Source organism: Carettochelys insculpta, chromosome 16, assembly GCF_033958435.1.
Source record: "Carettochelys insculpta isolate YL-2023 chromosome 16, ASM3395843v1, whole genome shotgun sequence".
Classification (NCBI taxonomy): Eukaryota; Metazoa; Chordata; order Testudines; family Carettochelyidae; genus Carettochelys; species Carettochelys insculpta.
In genome coordinates this window covers 14917885-14941421 of record NC_134152.1, presented here as the reverse complement: position 1 = coordinate 14941421, position 23537 = coordinate 14917885, and the positions used below count along the sequence as shown (strand labels likewise).

At 46.2% G+C, this 23537-nt stretch overlaps 2 protein-coding genes across 2 annotated transcripts in view; one reads left to right on the top strand and one right to left on the bottom strand.

The window, feature by feature from the left end:
* The window catches only part of LOC142021855 (uncharacterized), a 193366-nt gene extending 186984 nt beyond the window's left edge, over positions 1-6382 (top strand). The window contains exons 71-72 of the mRNA XM_075011106.1: positions 334-475; positions 6266-6382. Of these exons, the coding sequence (XP_074867207.1) occupies positions 334-475; positions 6266-6270 (147 nt within the window). The 3' untranslated portion in view covers positions 6271-6382. The remainder of the gene's footprint in view (positions 1-333; positions 476-6265) is intronic.
* A 13491-nt stretch (positions 6383-19873) lies between these two features.
* On the bottom strand, positions 19874-23208 carry RMI2 (RecQ mediated genome instability 2). The gene is made up of 2 exons (XM_075010709.1): positions 22878-23208; positions 19874-21471 (listed from the first exon to the last, which is right to left on the bottom strand). Exons 1-2 carry the CDS (start codon positions 23137-23139, stop codon positions 21323-21325), a joined length of 411 nt encoding a protein of 136 aa, XP_074866810.1. The 5' UTR covers positions 23140-23208; the 3' UTR covers positions 19874-21322.
* Positions 23209-23537: the final 329 nt, after the last annotated feature.

Here is a 23537-nt window from a genome sequence, read left to right as displayed (position 1 = left end):
TGTAGAACTCCTTTTTGATTTTTAGATCACTGCAGATCTCCTGGTTTCATGCCATACAGTTTATCTCTCCTATGCAGTGAAAAAGTTGCTATTGTATTCTTAATGTCGCTGAAAAATTACCAAATGTCTTGAACTCTTCTTCTCATTAGACTTGTGGCCCATGGAATCTTAGCTACCAACTCCCTGAGCTTGCCACAGTCTGCTCTCTTTACATCTATTGTCTTTAGTTGGAAAGTTTATTCACATTCTAAATTATTACCACTCTGTTAGAAGAGCTGTGTACTTGTGCTTCATGTAATTAAAACTTTACTTATAATTCTGTTCATGTTTAAGGTGGATCCTGAACCATTCTACAGCATGTGTGTACGTGATGCTTGTGATTCCAATGAGTTGAAAGCTGTCTGCAGCTTGGCAGCTGCATTTGTTCATTTGTGCAGTAGAAATTTTGTCCTCTTGGAAGTTCCTTCTCAGTGTGGTAAGTTTCATATCAGTTCATTCCAAACACTGTGCCAAGGATGCCAGTATGGATGTATTCTCTCTCTCACACACACACACACACACACAAAACAGCAAGCACTTTGGTAGCATCTTAAAGATTAACAATATTATTTATTAAATAATTTGTTAAGGTGCTACAGGACTATTTGTTTTTTCATGAAGCTACAGACAACCATGGCTTCCCCTATGAGTACTGATGTAAGTATAGGATATAGGTTGTCTGGGTAGAGGTAGTACCTTTGACTCTCCGGCAGCTGCGCCTTTTCAGGCAGACGGAAACACTGGTCCTCACTCACCATTCAACTCTCACTGTTGGCTCCTAGCAGCTGTTGTGCATTACAGTGATGTCATCCCCCGGGCAACTGCGCCAGCTCGCAGGCAAAACACAGTGAGGGAGGTCTGGTCTGTCTCACATACCGACCTTATGGAGGGACTTGTTCCTTCTCCCTTCTAATGCACAGTCTCAGTGGCAGACCAGGAGGTGTGGTGCTGCAAATTGACAACTCCTGTGAAGGCGGAGGAAGACGCCCCACTGCCTTGTGGGTTATCCTGGGAAGGAGTAAGGCTAAGGGAGTAAACCCTGACAGAAGATCCGGAGGGGAGTCCTAAGGCAGTTCTGTCAACTTCTGGCACTGTCCCCGCAACTCCTGCAGCTGAGCTGGTACCAGACATAGAGGTTATCCTTTCCTTTGGACTATATCAGTAGAGCCGAGAGGGGGAGCCTGATGTCTGGGCAGCCCAGGGTCTCCATAAAAATTGCCCAGGCTCGCGCCTGGAGAGGTACTCCAGCAATGTTTAACAGCGTTGAACGAACATGGGAGGCAACAGATACCGGTTATAAGCTCTTGCTTGATTGACGTAGAGAACAGCTACCATAGTGCCAATTGTGATACAGATCATTCGCTAGTCTCTCCAAGCTCAAGCTGAGACCCAAGAAGCTGCACCATTCTAAACCAGCTGGAAGGCCTCGCATTGATGCTAGAAAGATGGCAAACTCAGAAAAAGCTGAAATGTTCAGAGAGACCCTTGAGGAAAATTTGTGCAGCAGCCCTGGGAGTGCTGATGCGACATCCAGATGGCAGCATCTGAGGGACACAATCTACAATACGGCCTTGTCAGTGTCTAGAGGAAGAGTTGGAAACACAAATGACTGGTTCGAAGCTAACTCTGATGAGATGATTTCAGTCATCGAAAAAAAGTGCACTGCACTTCTGGAGTATAGATGCTCACCGAGTGAGACTACCCAGCAAGCACTCAGAGTAGCCAGAAAAATAGTACAGCAGACAGCCAAGTGCTGTGCCAACAACTACTGGCTTAAGCTATGTAGCAGTATCCAGACCTGTGCTGGCTCTGGTAATCTCAGGGGAATGTATGAGGGCATAAAGAAGGCAATGGGACCCATCCAGAATAAGATGGCACCTCTGAAATCCAAATCTGGTGAAGTCATCACTGACAAAGCCAAACAGATGGAGCAATGGGTCGAGCACTGCTCCGAACTGTACTCATGGGAGAACACTGTGGTTGATACAGCCCTCAATGCTGTCGAGCTCCTGTCAGTCATGGACAAGCTGGACCAGGAACCAACTGTGGTCGAATTGAAGAAAGCTATTGACAGCACAGTAGTAGGAAAGGCCCCAGGCCAGGATGGTATACCACCAGAGGTAATCAAGTGTGCCTTGGACACACTCCTGGAACCCCTATGTGAGCTGCTGTGCCTGCGCTGGAGAGAGGGTGAGGTTCCATAGGATATGCGGGATGCCAACATTGTAACCTTGTATAAGAACAAAGGAGACAGAAGTGACTGCAACAATTACCGTGGAATCTCCCTCCTAAGTATCACTGGTAAATTGTTCGCTCGTGTCATCCTTGGCAGACTCCAGAAGCTCGCTGAGAGGGTGTATCCTGAATCCCGGTGCGGATTCCACACTGAGATATCTACCATTGACATGATCTTCTCCCTGAGGCAGCTGCAGAAGAAGTGCAGGGAGCAGAGGAAGCCACTCTATGTCGCCTTCATCGACCTGACGAAGGCTTTCGACTCGGTCAGCAGGGATGGACTGTTTAAATTGCTCCACAAGACAGGCTGTCCACCACGGCTGCTCAAGATGATCCAGTCTTTCCACGAAGACACGAGAGGAACCATCCAATATGATGGCACATAATCGGATGCCTTCAGCATCAGGCGTGGCATCAAACAAGGATGTGTCCTTGCTCCGACATTGTTCGGGATCTTCTTCGCACTCCTCCTGAAGCCTTTGGATCCTCAACAGAGGGCACCTTTTTGCACACAAGATCTGATGGGAAACTGTTTAATCTTGTAAAGCTGAAGGCTAAGTCTAAGGTGCGGGAAGTGCTCGTTAGAGACGTGCTGTTTGCAGACGACGCTGCTGTAGTGACACACACAGAAGGCCACCTTCAAAAATGCTGGATCAGTTCTCCAAAGCATGCAAGGGCTTCGGGCTTACCATCAGCCTAGAGAAGACAAACATACTTGGTCAGGACGTTGCTGAACCTCCATCAATCAGCACTGACAATTACACGCTAGAGGTCGTCCACGAGTTTAATTACCTCAGGTCCACCATCACTGACACCCTGTGGCTGGAGTCTGAGCTAACCATGAGGATTGGAAAAGCAGCCACAACTCTGTTCGGACTTAGCAAGAGAGTGTGGAACAACAAGCTGTACACTCACACCAAAATGCAAGTCTACAGAGCCTGCATCCTCAGCACCCTCCTCTACGGCAGCGAGTCTTGGACTTTGTACGCCTGCCAGGAAAAGAGGCTGAATGTCTTCCACTTGCGCTGCCTCAGGTGCATTCTTGGGATATCACGGAAGGACAGAGTGCCCAACAACACTGTCCTTGAGCAAGCTGGAATTCCAACCATGCATACTCTCCTCAGGCAGCAGCAGCTCCGCTGGCTTGGCCACGTCCACAGGATGAATGATGGAAGGATCCCAAAAGACAATCCTGTAAGGCGAGCTAGCCTCTGGCAAAAGACCTCCCAGACATCCCCAGTTGCACTACAAAGACGTCTGCAAGAGGGACCTCAAGGAGGTAGACATCGACCCAGATAGTTGGGAAGAGCTGTCAGACGACCGCAGCAGCTGGAAGCAGGAACTACACAAGGGCCTTCAGAAGGGCGAGATGAAGATCAGACAGCTGGCAGAGGAGAAGCGAGCCCATGGAAAGGACAGCAAGGACCTGCCAGAAACCCACTACATATGCAGCAGATGTAGCAAGGACTGTCACTCTCGTGTGGGCCTCCACAGTCACAGTCAACATGCAAATGACCATCTTAAATGGAGTTATGAAGGGCGCGATCCATAGTCTACGCAGACTGAAGGATGCCTTGGATTTGGACTGACGTATAAATGTTATCTCGTAATGAGTCTAAAAGTAATCATGGAAACAGCATTTCTCACTGTTTTTTGCATATTTCCATAGTCAGTTTTGTCCCTCCATCTTGTTTTTCAGTCAGTAGATCACCACAATCTCTGGTTTCTTATTCCCTGCTGGATACTTTCTTTCCACTCAGTTTGCTTAGTGAAAGCATTTTATAGTATTATAAAGAGATTCTGATTTTTTTCATAGTTTTCTAACACTATTTTTGCTTTCATCCTTTGTTTTTCTTCTGAATAATTTATGTGGTCTCATTTTATCAAAAATATAAATTTTATTATTCAAAACAAACAAAACAAAAAGGTTTCCCTTCCTTCCATTCTTTTAATGAGATCTGCTCGTCTTCCTTAATTGTTCTGTGGAAGTCCAAGATTAAAATAGTTGTTTTAATAGTGTGACCATCAGTTATTTCAAATCCATCTCTGCTGCTATTTAAAATGTAAAGGTATGCAACTTTTGAAAGGATTCTGGGGTCTTGTAGCCATTTAAGCCTGAGTGCCAAATTTCTTACTCTTGAGTCATTTAGAGAAAGACTAGGCTTCTACTTAATATTGCCACAGACTTACTCCTGATTTATGCTGATGTGAAAATTAGAATCAGGCCCACTATTCCACCTACATTCCTGATACCTAACTGTTCTCTTTCTTCAAAGCAACTGAATTATGGTTATCATTTCCCAATGGCAAAAGACAACTACTCTTATTCCTATGTACACTGTATGGAATCATCTGTTCTCTGCCTCGGTTGACTACAGCTCTAGTGCTGATCCTTCTGCATTGTAACCACAAGTGGGGAATGCTAGTAGCTAAACAAACAGCTACCTGTGTTGGCAGAATAACAATGTTTTGGTACCTCTTGTAGGTTAGATGTATAAATAATCACATACATTCCCAAATTATTCCAACACACCTCAACTACCTTTTCTCTCTTTGTTTCCAGATATTATAGATAACAGCACCCTTTTTGGACTGTATGTGCTGTTTATTCATTATAGTAGCTAATAATGAAAACCCTACTATAACTGCAGACATGGTTCTTTAGGTGGCCTATAATGCCGAACAAACACAATAAAGAACGGTTTCAGATATGGAAACACATGAGGCTGAGAAAAAAGGGCCATCTGAATCTTTGAGACTGTGTCCAATAATTAACGCTTTTTTTACATGTAGACTACAGTCTTTTATTTATTTAGAAGAAAAGAAGAGTCTCCCTCTGAAATGTGATGTGTTCTTATATCACTTTCACTTGATGAGACCATGAAGGGAAACAAAAATAAAAACTATTGTTCTGCCATGCTTATCCAATAATAATTTAAGATGTAATGATCCTTTAACAACTTGTTTACTGCAAAGAAAAGCATTTACTGTAATTGATAGGATTATGCAGATGAAAGAATTAGGCAGTTGCCAGGATTTATTTGGCACTGGTGAGGCTACATCTGGAGTGCTGCACCCAGTTCTGGGCCCTCCAGTATAGAAAGGATGTGGATAGGTTGGAGAAGGTCCAGTGGAAGGCAACCAAAATGATTAGGTGGCTGGAGCACATGGCCTGTGAGGAGAAGCTGAGGAATTAGGGTTTATTTCATTTGCAGAAGAGAAGAGTGAGGGGCAATTTAATAGCAGCCTTCAACTTCCTGAAGGGGGTTCGAAAGAGGATAGAGAGAGAATGTTCTCAGTAGTGATGGATGGAAGAACAAAGGTCAGTGGTCTCAAGTTACAGTGGGGGATGGGGTATCTAGGTTGGATATTTGGAAAAACTATTTCACCAGGAGCAAGGTGAAGCACTGGAATGCATTACCTAGCGAGGTGGCAGGGGGCTGGACTTGATGACCTCCTGAGGTCTCTCCTAGCCTTTGGATTCTGTGAAGCACTTAGATTTGTGCTAATTTGTCTGCTATATGCACTGCTGAGGCTTGGAAATGAGAAAATGGAAGCTCTCTTGGTACATGAAATAAAACGAAGAATTATTCCCTAGCATGTGTAAACTCACTGCCACCACAAAAAAATTGATTTGGTGAGTACAAACATACAATTACATTTTAACAAGCTACACAAACTACAAATATATATGATTCTTTTGCACATGACCACAGGGGAAGGCCATCAACGTATCTGAATTTATTTTCATGTACAAAGTCATGTATTTATAGTTTAAATAATACTTTGCATCTTGCTTTGGTTTAATCCAGTGAAATTTTATTTCCATTGATCCTTTTGTGGATGACTTTGTTGAATGTGAGATTTGATTATACTACTTTTATAATCTGATTTACTAATTGCTTTTTATCATCTAAGATTTCCGAGCACGCTGTCTAGCATTGTCTACCTCTCTGTTATTGTCTAGCATTGAGTCATCTTTTACTTGCAGTTTGAATTTGCTGCTAATGGCAACTGTCAACCCAGAAGATGACAAATCTCTTTCTGCCTCTGAAAAAGCCTGGTTGGCAACCTAGAAGCAACAGTATGGAAGAGAGCAACAGCATCCAAGGATACCAGGAATTACAACACAAATTATAAGAAGAAAAGTTTTTCAAGCTAAAGACTCTGAAGAAAGTTTAATTATTTCATTTACTTGTCTTTGTATTAAAATCATATCAGGATAATTCTAATGTAAGAGTAACTTTTATTTTAAAATAAGAACCACCTGTTGTTTTCCCCTCCTCTTTAGTTACATCATCTCATTTTCATCCCAAACCTTGAACCATAATTTGAATACAATTAAAACAATCACTTTGTCACTCTCGCACCCCAGACCAGTAAACTCTGGCTGCTCTGTCAATACACTAACCTAGAAGGTTTTATGGCACAATGCGAGTTCTATCTTTTGTTGTTCTGTGGGAATCCAGTTAATATATTTGATCTGTTCTGGAAAGATTCGTGTCTAATCCACTATACTAAATGGTCCCCAAAAGTGGGACTTTTGCAATGGTGAAAAATAGCTGTTCCTTGTGCTCTCCCAGCTGCTTCCCATTATGAAACACAATCAGCATACCACTTAAAAAGAGAAAACACCTGCACTCTAGCATCCCACTACCAGCAGCACACCTCTTTCCCTTCCTGCAGTTCTGCTTTCACTCCCCTTTCCATGTGCACTAGTGTGGATGACAATTCATTTGCATGAGTGCCCAGAAACTCAGAGTAGATTATGAGCAATACAGTGTTTACTTTTCTGCTAATGACTATGTAAATGCAAAACTAGATTTGTTCCAGCAGTCAGTATAATTTATTCCTCTAAGAAATTGTGTAAGAGAAACTGTTGATTTCCACATAAACTCCATCACAGAGAATCTTAATTAGCCAGTTCTTTAGAAAAGGCACTCTGACAGCCAAAGGACAAGTGAGAAGTCATCTTGCAATAATGCTGCAGTCACAGGGTCCCCATATCATTCTGCAGTATCTGAGAACTTTCCATCCCCCTGGGGACAAACCAAGGAAAATATAACAAGAATTAAAAGTGCTCCCTAGCTAGGAAGGAGAGCAAAGGAAGCAGTACTCAGTTCTGAAATGTCCATGATAAGGCCCTGTTTATTTCTGTCATGTAACCAGACCCCTAGAAAAAGCAGGAGTTTTGGGGTACTCCGAACAAATAGTTACATTTCAAAATGTCTGTAACTTCTTGGCAAATCAATGTGCCTGTCTGCTGGACAGAAGACCAAGGTGGAGACATGGAAATAGAAAAACTTGCTTGAGATTTTTACCTTCTATGCTATTTCCTTCAACACCTACCTAGCAAGATTATAGGTGCTTTACCAATAATGCTTTAAGTAGTCTAATTCCACATTGCCTGTGACAGTGGAATGGGAAGGTAGATGTTATTTTTCAAGATGTTCATAGGAGAATGATTTGCTTTTGTCCGTGGTGGTTAATCAGAAAAATATGGCGCTAGCCCCAGTTTCCTGGCTAAGGTCCCTTGACAGTAGAAAATGTTTCTAAGCCATTTTTATCAATGCTGCTACTTTCTAAGCTCCTGTGTAGGCGATGTATTTCACCATATCGACGCAGCAAGGCCAGAGCTAATATGAACTTCCAGCTCAAGGAGCTAATGCAGTTCTGGTGTTGACTGAGAAGCTTCTTTCACTGCACAGCTCAGTAGCGGATCTACCATGGCACCAATGGCTCTGTGATACTGAGTCCAAAGTCAGAAGGGGCCCAAATCACTCCCTCCCTCCCTCTGCACTGTACAGTGGGAGCTTGCAGGACAGGATAGGAGCTGAGAGCCCAAGGGATCCTGGGAGCTAGCTTGTAAGTCCTTGCAGCCAAGAGGGCTAATAGCATATTGTGTGCACTAACGGGGAACATTTACAGCAGATCTAGAGACATTATTACTCCCCTCTATGCAACACTGGTGAGGCCACATCTGGAGTATTGTGTCCAGTTCTGCCCCCCACCCCCCTATAGAAAGGATGTGGATGCATTAGAGAAGGTCTAGCGAAGGGCAATGAAAATTCATTGCCCTTTCCTCCCCTGCCTGTCTTCCTCAACAGTTCATACCCTTCCATGCCTGCGCTCCAGCTACGTGAGTCATCTCACCAAGTGGCCATTATTCCGGGCACCTCATACATTTTTGACTGGGCTTCTAATTCTTCCTGCTTGTTTCCCAGGCTTCTTGCATTTATGTATAAACACTTTAGATAATTTGCTGATTGGCCTACTTTCTCCCCCAGCAAACCTAGTTTAAAGCCCTCCTCACTAGGTTGGCAAAGATGCTCTTTCCTCTCTTCGTAAGGTGGATCCCATTGCTTCCTAGTAATCCTTGTGCCCAAAACAGAATCCCGTGGTCAAAGGAACCGAAGCCCTCTCTCCAACACCACCTGCACAACCTGAATTTATTTCCACAATTTGTCCATCACTGCCTGGCTCCAGCTATCCTCTAATCACACAAACTGAAAAATGTTCCACTTTACTGCAGTTCTGTAATCATGCAGGAACCAGTCCTGTGTTCAGTGCACAACCAAAATGACCACTGAATTCAGAAGCATTTTCCTTTTGTACCCATACTGCCTGATAGTCTCAGCCCTTGTAAGGTAAACAGGCTTACATTAACTAAAGGGTGGGAAGCCTCTTACTGAAAGTTAAGTGCTGTGGGAGGTGTTGGTTAGTCATTAGCTAAAGTGAGGACTTCCTGTTACAATAGTATACCAGTGCAGCACAGAGTGCACTTTGCTCCTAGGGCAGGGGTGGGGAACCCCCAGCCTACAGTCCACATCCAGCAGACTGCAGCTTGTCTGGATCTGGACCCCAAGGCTTGGGGCTCCCATTCATGGTGGCTGGCCTGCAGCAGGGTGGAGGGTGTGGTGTCTGTGCCTTGTGGGCTGGATCAGGCAAGCAGCAGTCTGGTTCCAGACTGTGGGCTCTGCTAGGGCTCAGGGGAGCCGGAAGCAGCTCCCACCTCTGCTCCAGCTGGGAGCAGGGAGCGGGAGCAGCAGTGACCTTGGCAGCCTGCCCAAAGGCTTCCTACTGCTGCTCTGATTGGCCAGAATCAATCAGAGCAGCAGAGGGCAGTGCCTGGGAGCGGGGGGAGGAGGGGCAGGGGGGCGGAAGAGGGCACAGACCTCTGTGTGGTCAGGGGTGGTGCAAAGATAATTGCATATGTGTTGTCCTGACCCCACACAGCTCCTGTGCCCCCTCCCATATGGATGACCACCCCCACCCTGCCCCTCCCTTCCAGGCCCCTCATCCTAAATCCCCCTTGTAGCCACACCTCAACCCCCCCCCAAATCACCCAGTGACAGCCCACTCCTGCATCGTCCCTCCCAGACCCCCAATTCCCAGCCTGTTCCTGCACCCTCCCTCCTGGCCAGACCCCATAGCATGGGCCCCCATACAGTCGGGGCAACATCAGTGAGGTGCTGAGGATTTAGAATCCCTAGTGCTGCCATTAGAAAGTTGAAGAATGCTCAGCCTTGCACTTGCCACCTTCTCCTGTGGCTCGGAGCAACAGCTAAGACTGGCTTCTGGCAATTGGCCTCACGGGTGTAGCCAGAGATGCTGCGGGGTTGAGCTTCTGGAGTTAGATTTTGCAGCCCCTGATACAGACGTGAAATCGAACTATCTGGGAACGGCCGCTAGTCCCTGAACGCAACAGTGCAAAGACTAAGGGAGGCAAATGGGAGAGTTTCTCCCATCAACCTCCCACTGTGAAGGTGGCCAGATAAGTTGACTCTAGTTACGCAACTGCTGTAGTGAGAATCGCGTATCTACAAGCAACTTACTTGCCTAGTGTAGACCAAGCCCAAGCTAGATAAAGAAAATGGGGTTGACCTCAAGGCACAGGAGTCACCAGTAGGAAAGGAATGTCAGGGGGAGCAGAGAAAGAGGAAACGGGTCAGGTTTGATGGGGAGACCATCCCCAGCTGGCTGGGGAATACACCCAAGATAGGCGGGAAATGAGCCTTGGGAGAGGAGCTGGTGACGAGGTTGTAGATTAATGCAGATGGGAACAGAGGGACAAAGGCTGGTGACTTTGCATTCCCGGGACTAAGTACTCACTTTGGGAACACAGTGTTTGCAGGTGACTTGCTCATCTGGCAGAATGGGGTGTTGGGAGTGGGATTTGTCAAATTGATTGGGTATATGCTGGCTGTGGTATTTTATTGAGCTGAGACCAGGACCACATGTGAAATAGGGCAGTACTGGACATATGGCTATAGACTGAATGAGGAAGGAAAGAAATGCCTGGGGACTTTCCCCTGATTACTATGAAATTTGTGCTCATTGTGGATGCTGGAAAACCCACATGGGTGTTTGGCTCAATAAGAAAAACTGGGGGCTGAGGAAGATGTGTGTAGCAGTACATACAGTCATGCAGAGGAGCGTAATCAAAATGAAAAACGCCTCTGAGGTTCAATACCGAGTACAGTGAAGCACTGCCACACCAGGTCCAGGTTGGCCACATTCTCTCATTCAGCACCAGTCAGGTCCCAAGGGTGCTGGACCAGAGAGGTTCAATCTGTAGATCTTCAAGCTGCACTTTTGCTGAGAATGCAGTACTTGTTTAACAGACTACAGCATGCAGTAATAATGACTTCAACATTAAAATAACTTTACTGATTTAACCATCAATAGCTTTAATATTTACTGTTCAATGTTTTATATTAAACATTAATGTCAAATATGATATATAGTTAGTATGTGAGTGGCATCATGAGCCTGAGATCTATCTACCTAGTAGGAATGAAAGGGTGAGCACCATAGACATATTAGTAAAAAAGGAGAGAAAGCTAACAGGCAGTCAGTTAGTTATCTAGTCATACATGCATACCAATCTACGTGCTATCAGTACACTCATGCCACTAAATGATCAGGAGGTGGTGCTAACACCAAGTTCAACAGAACACTTGGTTTTTGCCTCCTGTATCTCTGCTGTTCAAAGACAGAAAAGCTTCTTTACAGCCCTGCTAACAAAGTAAACTGTAATAGTATGATAGCACTCACCCCAACAAAGAAAACATTTGTTCTGCAATGCACTAATGCGCTTACTGAAAAGATACCAATTTAAAAAAAAGAAAAATACTTTTAAAATAAATTATTTGCAGCTGAATATTGGTGTTGACGAAAGGTCTGACTGGCAGCCCTGGAGACTGGCATTCCTGCTTTATCCCCACAGTGAGTACAGCATGGCCAAGCTCTCCCCACACTGCCCTATGAATGTGCAACAGCTCTGAGTTGGAGGGCCTACTATATTCTCTATACCATTCGCTGCAGGGACTGCCAATAAGCAGTCATAGAACAGTGCTGCTGCTAAAGCAGACATCTGTACAACAAAACTACAGTTGAGTAAAACCAGCAGCAACCTCTGAGACCTGTAATACCATCTTGTCCATTAACAAAACAAGACAATTTTTCTTGTGTTACTCCTTTGCATGGTGTTACTCGTTTGCAAGTTTCCCTCTTGATTTTTTTTTAAAGAAGCAATTTGTAGCCTCCCCCGGGAACAGTGACAGTGTGCCAACTTGACGGAAAAGCAGCTCACGTTAAACCTAAACTGGGTCAAATCAGGTCTTTTAATCTCAAACTAGCAAAAGGTTAGGTCATAGCCTTACAAGTGGGTGCAAAATACACATTGCCAAATTTAACACTTTTAAATCAAGCCTTAACAATGCTGTCAATTATCTTATGCATTACAAGGGCAATTTCCTCACCTTTGATGGTCACAGGACTGGCACACAGGCCACTTAAACTAATTTGCTTCTTTTACTGGTCCTATTAGTGACAGATGACCCCCCCTTTTTTTCCACCTTCCTCTCCCCACTCCCCATCTCACTATAGAAACCTTGGGCTCTAACTGTCTGTGTCAAATCTGAGGCAGTGGGTCTTACCCATGAAAGCTCAGGACCTAATACATAAATGTGTTACTCTTCAAGATGCTACACGACTGCTTGTTATTTATTTTTCCCCCAGCACTTGAATTCACAGGGGAATGAACATACACACTTGTCATTACCCTTCCAATTCCTTGAGTCTAGAAAAAGAAAATCATCTTGTGGACTAGGAAAGAGAAAGACTATTGAAAGAAAGTTACTTCTCCAGTCATATTGTTATACAATAAGTTATATGGCCACAGACAATACCATAAAACTTGGGACAAAACTATTGGCCACATAATGCCTAACAATGTTGTTGCTGGCTTATAAATATGAAGCAAGGGCAACAGATCTGAAAAGAGAGAACTAACTGTTCATTTGGTAACCATTGCTTTCTCAACTTTCTTATGAACTTATTTCAGTTTTGAGTTCCCAGAAAAGAACCTGGCTTCAAAGAGTCAGATTGGTCTGAGGGGCCAAAGTTGTTAGGTAAAATCTACTTAAAATCTTTACAAGATACGTGGTAAGTTGTTTTTGGTTACAAAGAACTTCTGAAGTTGCACTACAGTTAGTCCACTTCTGCAATCCACAAACCACCACTTGTCAAATATAGTAAATAGCTTTAGGCAAAACTAAGGTCACTAATTTTACAAAAGTTTGCCTCCAATTCTGATCTGTTTCTATGGCTGCGTGAACACTCAGTAAAAACTTTGAAATGGCCATGCTAATGACCAAATCGAAGAATACTAATGAGGCACTGAAATGCATATTCTGCGACTCATTAGCATGCCAGCGACCACGGCACTTTGAAAGTGCTGCAGTTCACTCCCGCGGGGCCTGTCTACACTGGGGTCCTTTTCGAAAGGATCTCAGCAACCAACATCAAAATCCCCTTATTCCTAAGAGCTCAACTAATAAAACAAGCAAGATTAATAAAAAACAGTAAGATTTAAGCACTCGCTTCTTAACTTCTAACAGACAATTTACGCTTTGATAAAAGCTAGCTTTTTTAAATGAGGTTTAGACAAGAAATAACTTTACATTTTATTAACAGCTTTGGAACTACAAATGTTAGGATTACACAGGTCATGCTGCTATTATTTTGTTTTACTAGTTGCAATATGGCTTAACATACATCGGTATATAATTTTGTACACATATAACCAATTTGCATGGTGTTATAAAGAGCACAATTAAACATAAGCAACATAACCTCTGGGAATCAACAGGCATCCCAAAGTTAAGGGCAAAAGCTGCCACTGAGGAAAGGCTGACTGGATAGTTTGATATATGGCTCAATTTTAATCTTTTACATATTTTTCTGTGAGTTAAGAAAAATATTTATCTCCTGCACTCATTGAAGCACGTTAGAGCTACCCTGGTGACAGAGCAAATTAGTGTCATTTATAATTGGGCCAAAAACAAGGCCCTTCCTGCCGTGTTCTTTATGGGATATTGATTTTTTAGATAGCTAAAGGACACTGCTTTTTTTCTGAATATCCCCTCAGTTAATGATACCAAATGGTCATTTGAATGCTATACACGCACACTGTGTACGTGCATGCATTGCACTACATCAGGTAAAGTGAAAGTCCTCAAAGTGAAGATCCTAATTCAATTAGTACAATATCAAAGTGGTCTGCAGAAATATTTAACCTTGGAACCCTGAGTCTCATAGGAATAAGGGCATTTCGATGTTGGTGGGGGCCTTTCCGAAAGGACCCCAGTTTAGATGAGCCACACAGGAGTGAATCATGGCACTTTTGAAGTGCTGTGGCTGCTGGCATGCTAATGAGGCACTGAATATGCATTTCGGTGCCTTATTAGTATTCTTTGATTTGGCCATTAGCATGGCCATTTTGAAGTTTTTAACTAAGCGCAGACACTTCCAACTACAAAGCTGATATCCATCCCTGGATTCTGAAACATCCCAAAGGTGGGCGTGGTCACAGCTAGTGATTTAGTTTAGCCCAATCTCAACTGTAAAAAAATAGAACAGTTAGTAACCAGAATCTAGATCTGCATTGTTTGTTCATCTACCAGGAGAGTGGGGAGAGGATGGAGATATGTTAATTAAATCCAGGTCAGCAATACTTAAGTCCACACTGAGTACAGAATGCTTTGGGGAGGCACATTTTAGGAACATGCACTATTCACATCTGTTACGTACTTGCCAACTGAGTCATTGAGCAGGACATAATCTAGTGAGGAGGGGGTTAAACTAGATTTGTCAAGGGATGGTGATCTAAACCCTGGGGGAAGTGGGGTACTGGGAAGAAACACAAGGAGGATAGCGCAACAAAGGAGGTTCCTGATTCAAAAGGAGAAGGTAGGCAAATCAGCTAATTAGTGATTGCAAGAAGCGTGGGCAACAAACAGGAAGAATTAGAAGCCCTGGCACAGTCAAAGAAGTTTGAAGTGATTGGGCTAACAGAGACTTGTTGCAATGACTCATAATTGGAATGCTGTGATGGAAGGGTATAAACTGTTGTGGAAGAACAGGCAGGGGAGAAAAGGAGGAGTGGTGCTGTATGTGAGAGAGCAGTAGGATTGCTCAGAGCTCCAGTATATAGAGGGAGAAAAGCCCTGTGAGAGTCTTTGGGTTAAACTCAGCAGTGGAAGATGTTGTGGTTGGTGTTTGTTATAGACCACCAGATCAGGTGGATGTGGTAGACAAATTAAGAAAACTAAGGGCTGCTTCCAGATCAGAGGCTTTGGGTCTTATAAGGAACTTTAATCACCCTGCTATCTGTTGGGCAACCAATACAGCAGTACACAGACAATCCAGGAAGATTTTGGAGAACATTGGGGATAACTGCCTGGTACAAGTGCTGAAGGAACCCACTAGGGGCCATACACAGCTTGACCTGCTGCTCACAATCAAGGAGGAATTAGTAGGGGAAGTAGATGTGGGTGGCAAACTGGCCTGCAGTGATAATGAGATGGTGGATTTCAGGATCCTGACAAAACAAAGGTGAACAGCAAAATATGTATCTTGAATTTCAGAAAAGCAGACTTTGAATCCCTCAGTGAATGGATGTGCAGAAGCACCCTAGGAGGCTAACATTAAGGGAAAGGAGTCCAGGAGAATGTCAGTAAATCAGCCTTATTGAAGTCACATGACCAAGCCCACCCAATGCCCAGGAAGAAATGCAAATATGGTGGCAACCAGCTTGGCTTATCAGGCAAATCCTTGGTGAGCTTAAACACCAAAAAAAAAAAAAAAAAAAAAAAAAAAAAACTTATAAGAAGTGGCAACTTGGACAGGTGACGAAGGAGGAGGATAAATATAGTTCTTAAGAATGCAGGGGAGTGATCAGGAAGGTGAAAGCACAACTGGAACTGCAGTGAGCAGGGCACAGGAAGGCGAACAAGAAAGGTTTCTACAGCCATGTTAGCAATAAGAGGGTTGCTCAGGGAGGGTGTGAGTCCTTCACTGGATGAAGGAGGTAACCTGGGCTGTGTCTAAATTTGAGCATGCTGTTGGCAGCCGATTTTGTCAGAAGATACCTTCCAGCAAAACTGCTGTTAACAGAGAGCAGCTGGATAGCAAAAAGGATCACTCTGTTGGTCCTCTCAGTTGGCAGAAAGAGGCCAGACTGCCCAGTTGCTCTCTCGCAACAAGATAGTCACCCAGAACACTGCCCGACAGGTTCATGTGAACAGCAATCCCTGCCAGTGCCTCAGCGAGATGCACCCTTAACGAGCCCCCTTTGCTCCTCCGCCGATGCTGAAATGTGCCTACCTCAGCTGATAGAGCAGGGCTTCGACACTTTCTGGGAGACAGGGCTTTCCAGTGATCCATGGTGCCAGATCAGCCCCTGGGCTTGCGCTGGCCCTGTGCAGAAGTGCTTCAGCACCTGCTGCACCTGCTGCTGGCCATCCTCCTCTTCCTCAGGGAAGGTGAGCCTGACACCGCTCTCAAGGAACTCACTGTGGGTGCTATATGGGCACACCCACGCCCATCCCCCTGGATGCACAGGCAGATCTGGTGACACTGCACCAGTTCCAAATGGAGGGGCTGGCTGGTCATGGGGGAGTGGGACGATCAGTACTGGCTCCAGACCTTCCACAGGCAGAAGGCCACTGCGCCTGGCTTGCTCTGCCCTCCAGCGACAGGACACCCAGCTGTGGCCCACCATCCCCATGGAGAAGCAGGTTGCAGTTACCAGTCACCCTGTGGACGCGTGCCACCCACCACTTGGTAGGAAACTAGTTTGGTGTGGGGACGTCCAATGTTGTGGCCCTCCCAGGGGTAGGGCAGTGGGTAGGGGGTAGCTATGCATGGCTGAGCCATAATGTCCCACCACTGCACCCTCCCCCTGCCCATGGCCCCCTGGAAACCGGGCTAACAGCCAAGGGCGAGGTGTGTCTGGCCAGAGGATGTCCCCACACAGGTGGTGGGTGAGCTGAGCGCAGCCTGGCCCTCGTCAGGGCCCCCCCAAACATGCCTGCGGCTCTCAGTGCTGTTCGTGGAAGCAGGTGCTGCCTCATGTCTGCAATCGGTGTGTCAGCAATCAGGCCAGCACTCTTTCATTCAGCCTGTTTCCAGCTGGGCCAGGTGCTGGCAGGACCCTCCCCAGGGCCTTGGACTTGTCCATCCTCCCATGAGGCTGGCTGCAGGCTGACACCCGCGCTCAGGGGTCTGTCTGCTGCGTCCAGGTAGTGTACACTACTTTGCACATGGGTCCATGGGCTGGGATCACAACACAAAGTCCTGCCTGAGACAGCCGGGCAACACCCACAGCACCTGCCTCCCACATCCTGGGGTGTGTGAAGCATGTGGTACTCATTGGAGGGAGCCTCACCCAGCACCAAAAATGCTCAGGAGGTGGCCTAGCTGGTGAGGCCCAGCTCCTGGCTTATCACAATGGAGCCGCTGCTTGCCTTCCAGGCTGTGTCTGCCTGTGGCAATGATTGGGATTTAGAGGCCTGCTCCTCCTTGTCCAGGGATCTGGCTGAGGCTGGGGGAGGGGGAGCCCTCCAGTGCCTTGTCAATGGTGTGGGTTGGAAGTGATGTGTCTCCCCACCACAGGATGTCATGCAGCACCCTGTAATAGATGCAGATGGCAGGTACTCCCCAGAGCGTTGGCCAGTGTTCCAGGCCCAGATGTAGCCCTGCCTGAGCTCCTTCACTTTTGCCTAGACCTGCTCCATGCGGGGTGGGGGGGTGTGGCCCTGCTCTGTCAGGGTGGTAGTCATCTGAGCATTGGCGGGGGCACTAGAGTGCTTTGCTGTGGGATCTTGAAGTAGCTCCTTCTCACTCCAGAGATCCAGTCCAGGAGGGAGCCTGCCTCTTGGTGCCCTGGTGTGGCTCCTGGGACCCCTTGGTCTGCTCCCATGAGGGCTCGGGGGGTCTTAGGGTGGCTGTCTGTCATTTGGGAAGGCTCAGACAAAAGGAGTAGCCGTGAGGGCAAGGGTTGGGGGCGGGGGCGAGACTGCAGCTGGTTCCTCTGCTGCTTGCACACTCTCAGCTTCCTGCCACAGGGTTTCCCAGGCTCCCTGTGGTTTTAAGAAGGACCGGACGCAGGCACCTGACAGCACTAATTGCTGCAGACAGATTGTGCCCCAGGGCACCTGCGCTGCAGCCTTGACGCCTTTTCCGTCGACAGAAGGCCCCCTGGAACATCCAGATGTGCATTGACAGAGGTGCTATTCTCATGGGGCGTTGGATACTGCTGTTGACAAAAGTGCTGCATTCTGTTGTTTTACTGTCAGCAGAATGCCTTGGTAATCCCCGGGTTTTGCCAACAAACAAAACCCTCTAGTATAGGCATAGCCCTAGTGACAGATAATGGGGGAAAAGCTGATGCACTCAAATCTTTTTTTGGTTTGGCTTCACAGACGTGGTCAACTCTCAGACTACAGCACTAGGCAATGCTGAAAGGGAAGGAAGTGAGCAGCCTTCGGTGGGTAAGAACAGGTTACGAGCTATTTAGAAAAACTAGATATACACAAATCCATGGGTCCAGATTTAATGCATGCAAGGGTACCAAGGTGTTGGCAAATGTCATTGCAGAGCAATTATCTATAAAAACTTGTGGAAATCAAGAGAGGTCCTGGATGATTGAAAAGTAGTGTCCATCATTTAAAAAGAAAAGAACAATTCAGGGAACAATAACCAGTCAGCCTTATCTCAGTCCCTGGAAAAAAACATGGAGGGAATCCTCAAGGAATCCATTTTGAAGTAGCTTGAAAAGGAGAAAGTGATCAGGATAGTCAATGGATTCACCAAGGGCAAATCATGCCTGACCAATCTCATTAGCTTCTATGATGAGGTAACTGGCTCTGTGGACATGGGAAAGTCAATACTATCGCTTGCAAGTTAAGGGAGTATGGATTGGGTAAATGGACTGTAAGGTAGATAGAAAGCTGGCTAGATTGTCAGGCCCAATGGGTAACAATCAACAGCTTAATGTCTCGTTGGCGGTCGGTTTGAAGTGGAGCGCCCCAAGGATAAGTTCTAGGGTTCTAAGTATTGTTCAGCATCTTTTTAAATGATCTGGATGAGATGGATTGCACCCTCAGAAAATGTGAAGATGACACTACGCTAGTGGAGAAAGGTAGCTATGTTGGAGGGTAGGGATAGGGTCCAGGGTGACCTCGACAAATTGGAGGACTGGGCAAAAAGAAACCTGATGCAGTTCACCAAGGTCCTGCAATTGGAATGGAAGAATGCCAAGCATTGTCACAGGCTTGGAACTGACTGGCTAAGTAGCAGTGCAGCAGAAAAGGAGCTGGCACTTACAGTGGATGAGAATCTGGATATGAGTCAACAGTGTGCCCTTGTAGCCAAGAAGGCTAACAGGATATTGGGGTGCATTAGAAGGAGCATTTCCAGCAGAGCTAGAGAAGTTATTATTCCCCTTTATTTGGCAATAGTGGGGCCATGTCTGGAGTATAGCATCCAGTTCTGACTGCCTCCCCGCCCACCTCCCCACAGTATAGAAAGGATGTGGATGCATTGAAGGTCCAGCAGAGGGCAAACAACATGATTACAGGGTTGGACTACCTGGCCTATGAGAAGCTGAGGGATTTGAGCTTATTTAATTTGCAGAAGAGGAGTGAAGGGTGATTTGATAGGAGCTTTCACCTTCTTGAAGGGATGTTCTAAAGATTCTGGAGATAGGCTGTTCTTGGTAGTCACAGATGGCAGAATGAGGAGCGCTGGTCTCACGTTACAGGGCAGGAGCTGTACATTGGGCACTAGGAAAACCTATTTCACTATGAGGGTGGTGAAACACTTGAATGGGCTAGCTACACAGGTGGTGAAATCTCCATCCCTAGAGGTTAAGTCCTGGCTTGGCAAAGTTCTGGCTAGGATGATTTAGTTAGGGTTGGTCCTGCTTTGGGCAGAAGGGTGGACTCAATGACCTCCTGAAGTCTCTTTCAGTCCTAGAATTCTATGATTCTATGACTTAGTTTTGATGGAAGTGGTAAAAGTACACCGAAGCCAGCAGAGTTGCACTGTCTTTGGCACTAATGCAAAGTCTTAATTTGGCCCTTTTCATCAAAATATTTTACACAAATATAATTCCCAGGCATGACCTTTGCTTTGCTTCATTCTCAGATGAAAATCAAGTCAACAATATCAACTGACATGTGAATGGGCCTGCTACCAAACAAAAATGATTGTCTGACAACATTGAAACCAGGAAGAATTTGCTGGAAGGCTGTATTTTACTTTTCCTCAGCATTTAAAATTAACTCACACTATCAATATTCTGTACATCTGTCTTGGCTTATCACACATATAATCAACAAAGTCTCATTTAACACAAACCCTCAATTATACCTAGGCCTCTGAAGTGACATGTCTCAAACACTAAACTCAGGTATGGAAGCATGCAATGCACTCCCAAAATGTTAAGCCAGTGCTATCAGCAACACCCTCCAAGGGGCATGTGCAGAAATGTGGACAGTATTACCTGCAAGGTAGAATTGTGACAATTCCCATTTTCAAAGCATGGTTCAAAAAGCAATACCTGATTTTAAATTCAGTTTGTGGTTTATAAGAAGGCAATTTTTATATGTTCATATTTAGTTAAGTTACTGGATAGCGTCAGACTTATTTCTTCCCCCAAAATCTACAGGATACAGTATATAGATAATATAGTATTTATTTAGGATGCATGAATTGCACTGAAACTTGACCAAACATAATATTTTGAGGCAAAAGAGCCATATCACACATTTGTCCTTTACAGAAGGAGCATGCAAAGGAAGTAAAAATAATATATATTTAACAGTAACTTTAAAGACACATTGTATACCGGAACAACTCTGTCTTTCCATAGAAAGTAAGATGCACATGTTCTGGTAATCTTACTGCGTAATGCTGAGAGTACTTACTCCTTGTTCTTGGATAAATCTACTCCCTGTGAGTTTGTCTAGTTTACTGAAAAGTATTTTGTTACCATGCCATTCTTCATATTGTAGAAATGAATGCACATCTCCAGAGGAGTTTTAGGTGGCAAACTACTGTTAAGACTTAAAAAGCATGTCTTGTAAACAAAGCAAACTGAATATGGATGTGCTTGATGGAGTAAACCTGGAATGAAGGTATCCTTCTGTTACCATAAATACAATCTAAACATTACAGACCACTTTCTGCCTTCATTCCAGGTATAGAATTCACACTGGCAGTAAGAGTGGAACACAAAATGAAGGACACAATATGGTACTGCGACTGCCTAACCTTACATTGAAACAAGTGACAGATATAATAATGGAGCCAGTATTGAAATACCTCCTATTATGTGGAAAATATCAGATTAACTTTTGGAAGGTTAATGCAGTTTAGTTGTAGGCATAAAACATTACTGGAACAGGAAATGAACCAGCTTCATTAAAGCTTTCATGAGTATAAATATCTCTAACTCTTGACTCTCAAATATTTACTAATGTCAATGGAGTTTGATGTATTTTCTCCAATGGTAAATTAGGTCGCCTGTTCCTCTTAAAACTGTTAGTTAGTGGACTAAGTAAGTTGTCTGCAAAGTTTTCTCCAACTGAGACTGTAAGTACTCCTGATAATAATGCTTAGAGTTGAGGTCCAAATGATGTGAAAACAACATTTATGTTTCCAGGTCCTTTTGGCTGCTGATAAAAATACAGAGCATCTAAGAAATGCTTCTGTGCAAATCCTCCACTTCAAGGCTCCACATGCTCTGGTGTATAGGATTATCAGAAAGATCAGTCATCTTCACAGCCTGAAGAATAGGCTCTGGAATGCAGGACTTCAACAAACCCATCACCATTACATACTTTCCTAGACAAGAGAAAGCAAAACATAAATAACATTCAATATTTTCATTATTCTTGCTCGGGAAACAAGATCCTTTCATTTTAAATGGTTCAAATATATTGTTTGAAAGCTGACAAAATGTGAAGCAGAGCAGAGCCTCTGAGAAAAAATGTTTGAGTCATCAAAAGCTTGACAGGGTGAAAGACCTGCTAACACATCAAAAAATTAGGCCACACTTTTAAGAAAAAGGATTAGATATTAGTATGAATAGGAACAGTATCTGAAGTCTGACTAGTTCACATATTGAATAGTAACAGAGAGATAGCTGTGTTAGTCAGTATTCTAACAAAACAAAACAGCTACATGACTGCTTTTGTGTTTTGTTAGTTCACATATGGTGGACCATTAAGTCCTCTAACTTCAAAGTGTAAACTGACCACCAGGTGGGATTTAGAAAAAAACTTCAGTCCCCATGCAACAATTATACATACCTCCCAACAGTCCCAGACTTTGCAGGACTTTTTGACCCCAAAAAAAACCTCTTGCCCTGGTTGAAAATGTTTCTGTGTCATGAAACTGGGTAGGCTTCATTTCATGTTCTGCATTTGTTATGACCTGGCCCCTAACACACAGGGTTGCAGGTCTGTTCAGGTGCATCTGGCCCTGATTGGGCCAAATTCAACTGACTGTGGCCATATGTCATAGGTAACAATACACTCATAGACTTTGGGGGCAGACAGGCAAATATGGAGAAGTGCTGTGCAACAGTTCCCTGTGCATAAGGGACCAGGTAGTAGAGCCACAACAGCCCTGCAGGGAAGGACTCTTGTTATGTTGCAGGCTCACTTTGTAATGCCCAATCACAGGGCCTCCTGGGCAGCATTCAACCCACACCAAAGGGGCAGAATCATCCCACACTGCCAGGGCCTTGTAGTGCAAGGGCATAATTCACCTCTCGAAATGTTAGAGGTACCGTTATGTACCTTGAAGGGCTGGGCCTGAAGCATCTACCCTCAGTACCTCTACGGATTGCCCATGCTCTGCAGTGCACTGCCCAACATGACTGCCAATCGCAGACACGCAGGACCGGGACGGACCAGTGGTCGTCTCAGCGGAGTACCTCTCTGCGCCTCCTGCACCAGCGTGGGGCCACAGGGAGGGAGGAGTCGCCCGTGCCCCACGCGTGTGGGGGAACACCCAAGGGGAGGAGGGGAGGTCCCCACAATGGGTCTCCAGGGCCGAGCACAGGGAGAGCAGGACCCCTCCCCTAGAGGAGCCAGCGGTCCTCTCGGTAGCAGTTGGTGTGGGTGGGGAGAGGGGGAGGGCAGGAGGAGGAGGTTTCCCCCGGACGGGCTGGGCTGGGCTGGGGCGGCTCCACGGACAGGCAGAGCGCAGCCCCTTCCCGGGGCCTCGGCTCCCCGCACAGGTACCTGCGCTGAGGCACGGCCGCCCTTTGGGGACGCGCCCCACCCCCCGCACCGTGAAGGGTCCGCTCTCGTCCTGCAGCCGGGCCGTGCCGCCCCCGGCCTCCACCGCCAGCACCGTGCCCTGCATCCACACCACCGGCACCGCCAGCGGGGCCTGCCCGGCCGCCTCCCGCCCCAGCAGCCAGGGCCCGCCCGGGGCCCGCCGACACTGCCTCAGCTGGGCGGCCAGCACCTTCACGGGCGGGCTGTGAGGCTCCCCCGCCATGCGGCGCCCAGCACTGCCCGCCGGCGCCCTGGCAGGAGGTGGAGGGGGCGGGGCGAGGGAAGGCGCCTGCGCGCGCTCAGACACAGGAGCCGCTGAGGCGGAGGCACGTTCCGCGCCTTACGGGGTCGCTCCCAGGCCGCTCCTCCGGAGCCGGACGGCGCCCTGCAGTCCGGGGCTCCGTTCGCTTCAGCCGCGTGGAAGACGAGCCGGGGCGGCTCCCCCCGCTCGCGAGCCCCTCCCTGCGCTCGGGGGGCCCCGGCCGCGGCCGCGTGAGGTTGGCGGGGAAAGGTGCCGCCTGCTCTGCCGCGCCCAGGGGAAGGCTGGGGCCGCGATGGGCCGCCCAGGCAGGGCCTCTTCTGCAACTGAGGCGGCTGGGAGACAAATGAGGGAGGGCCGGT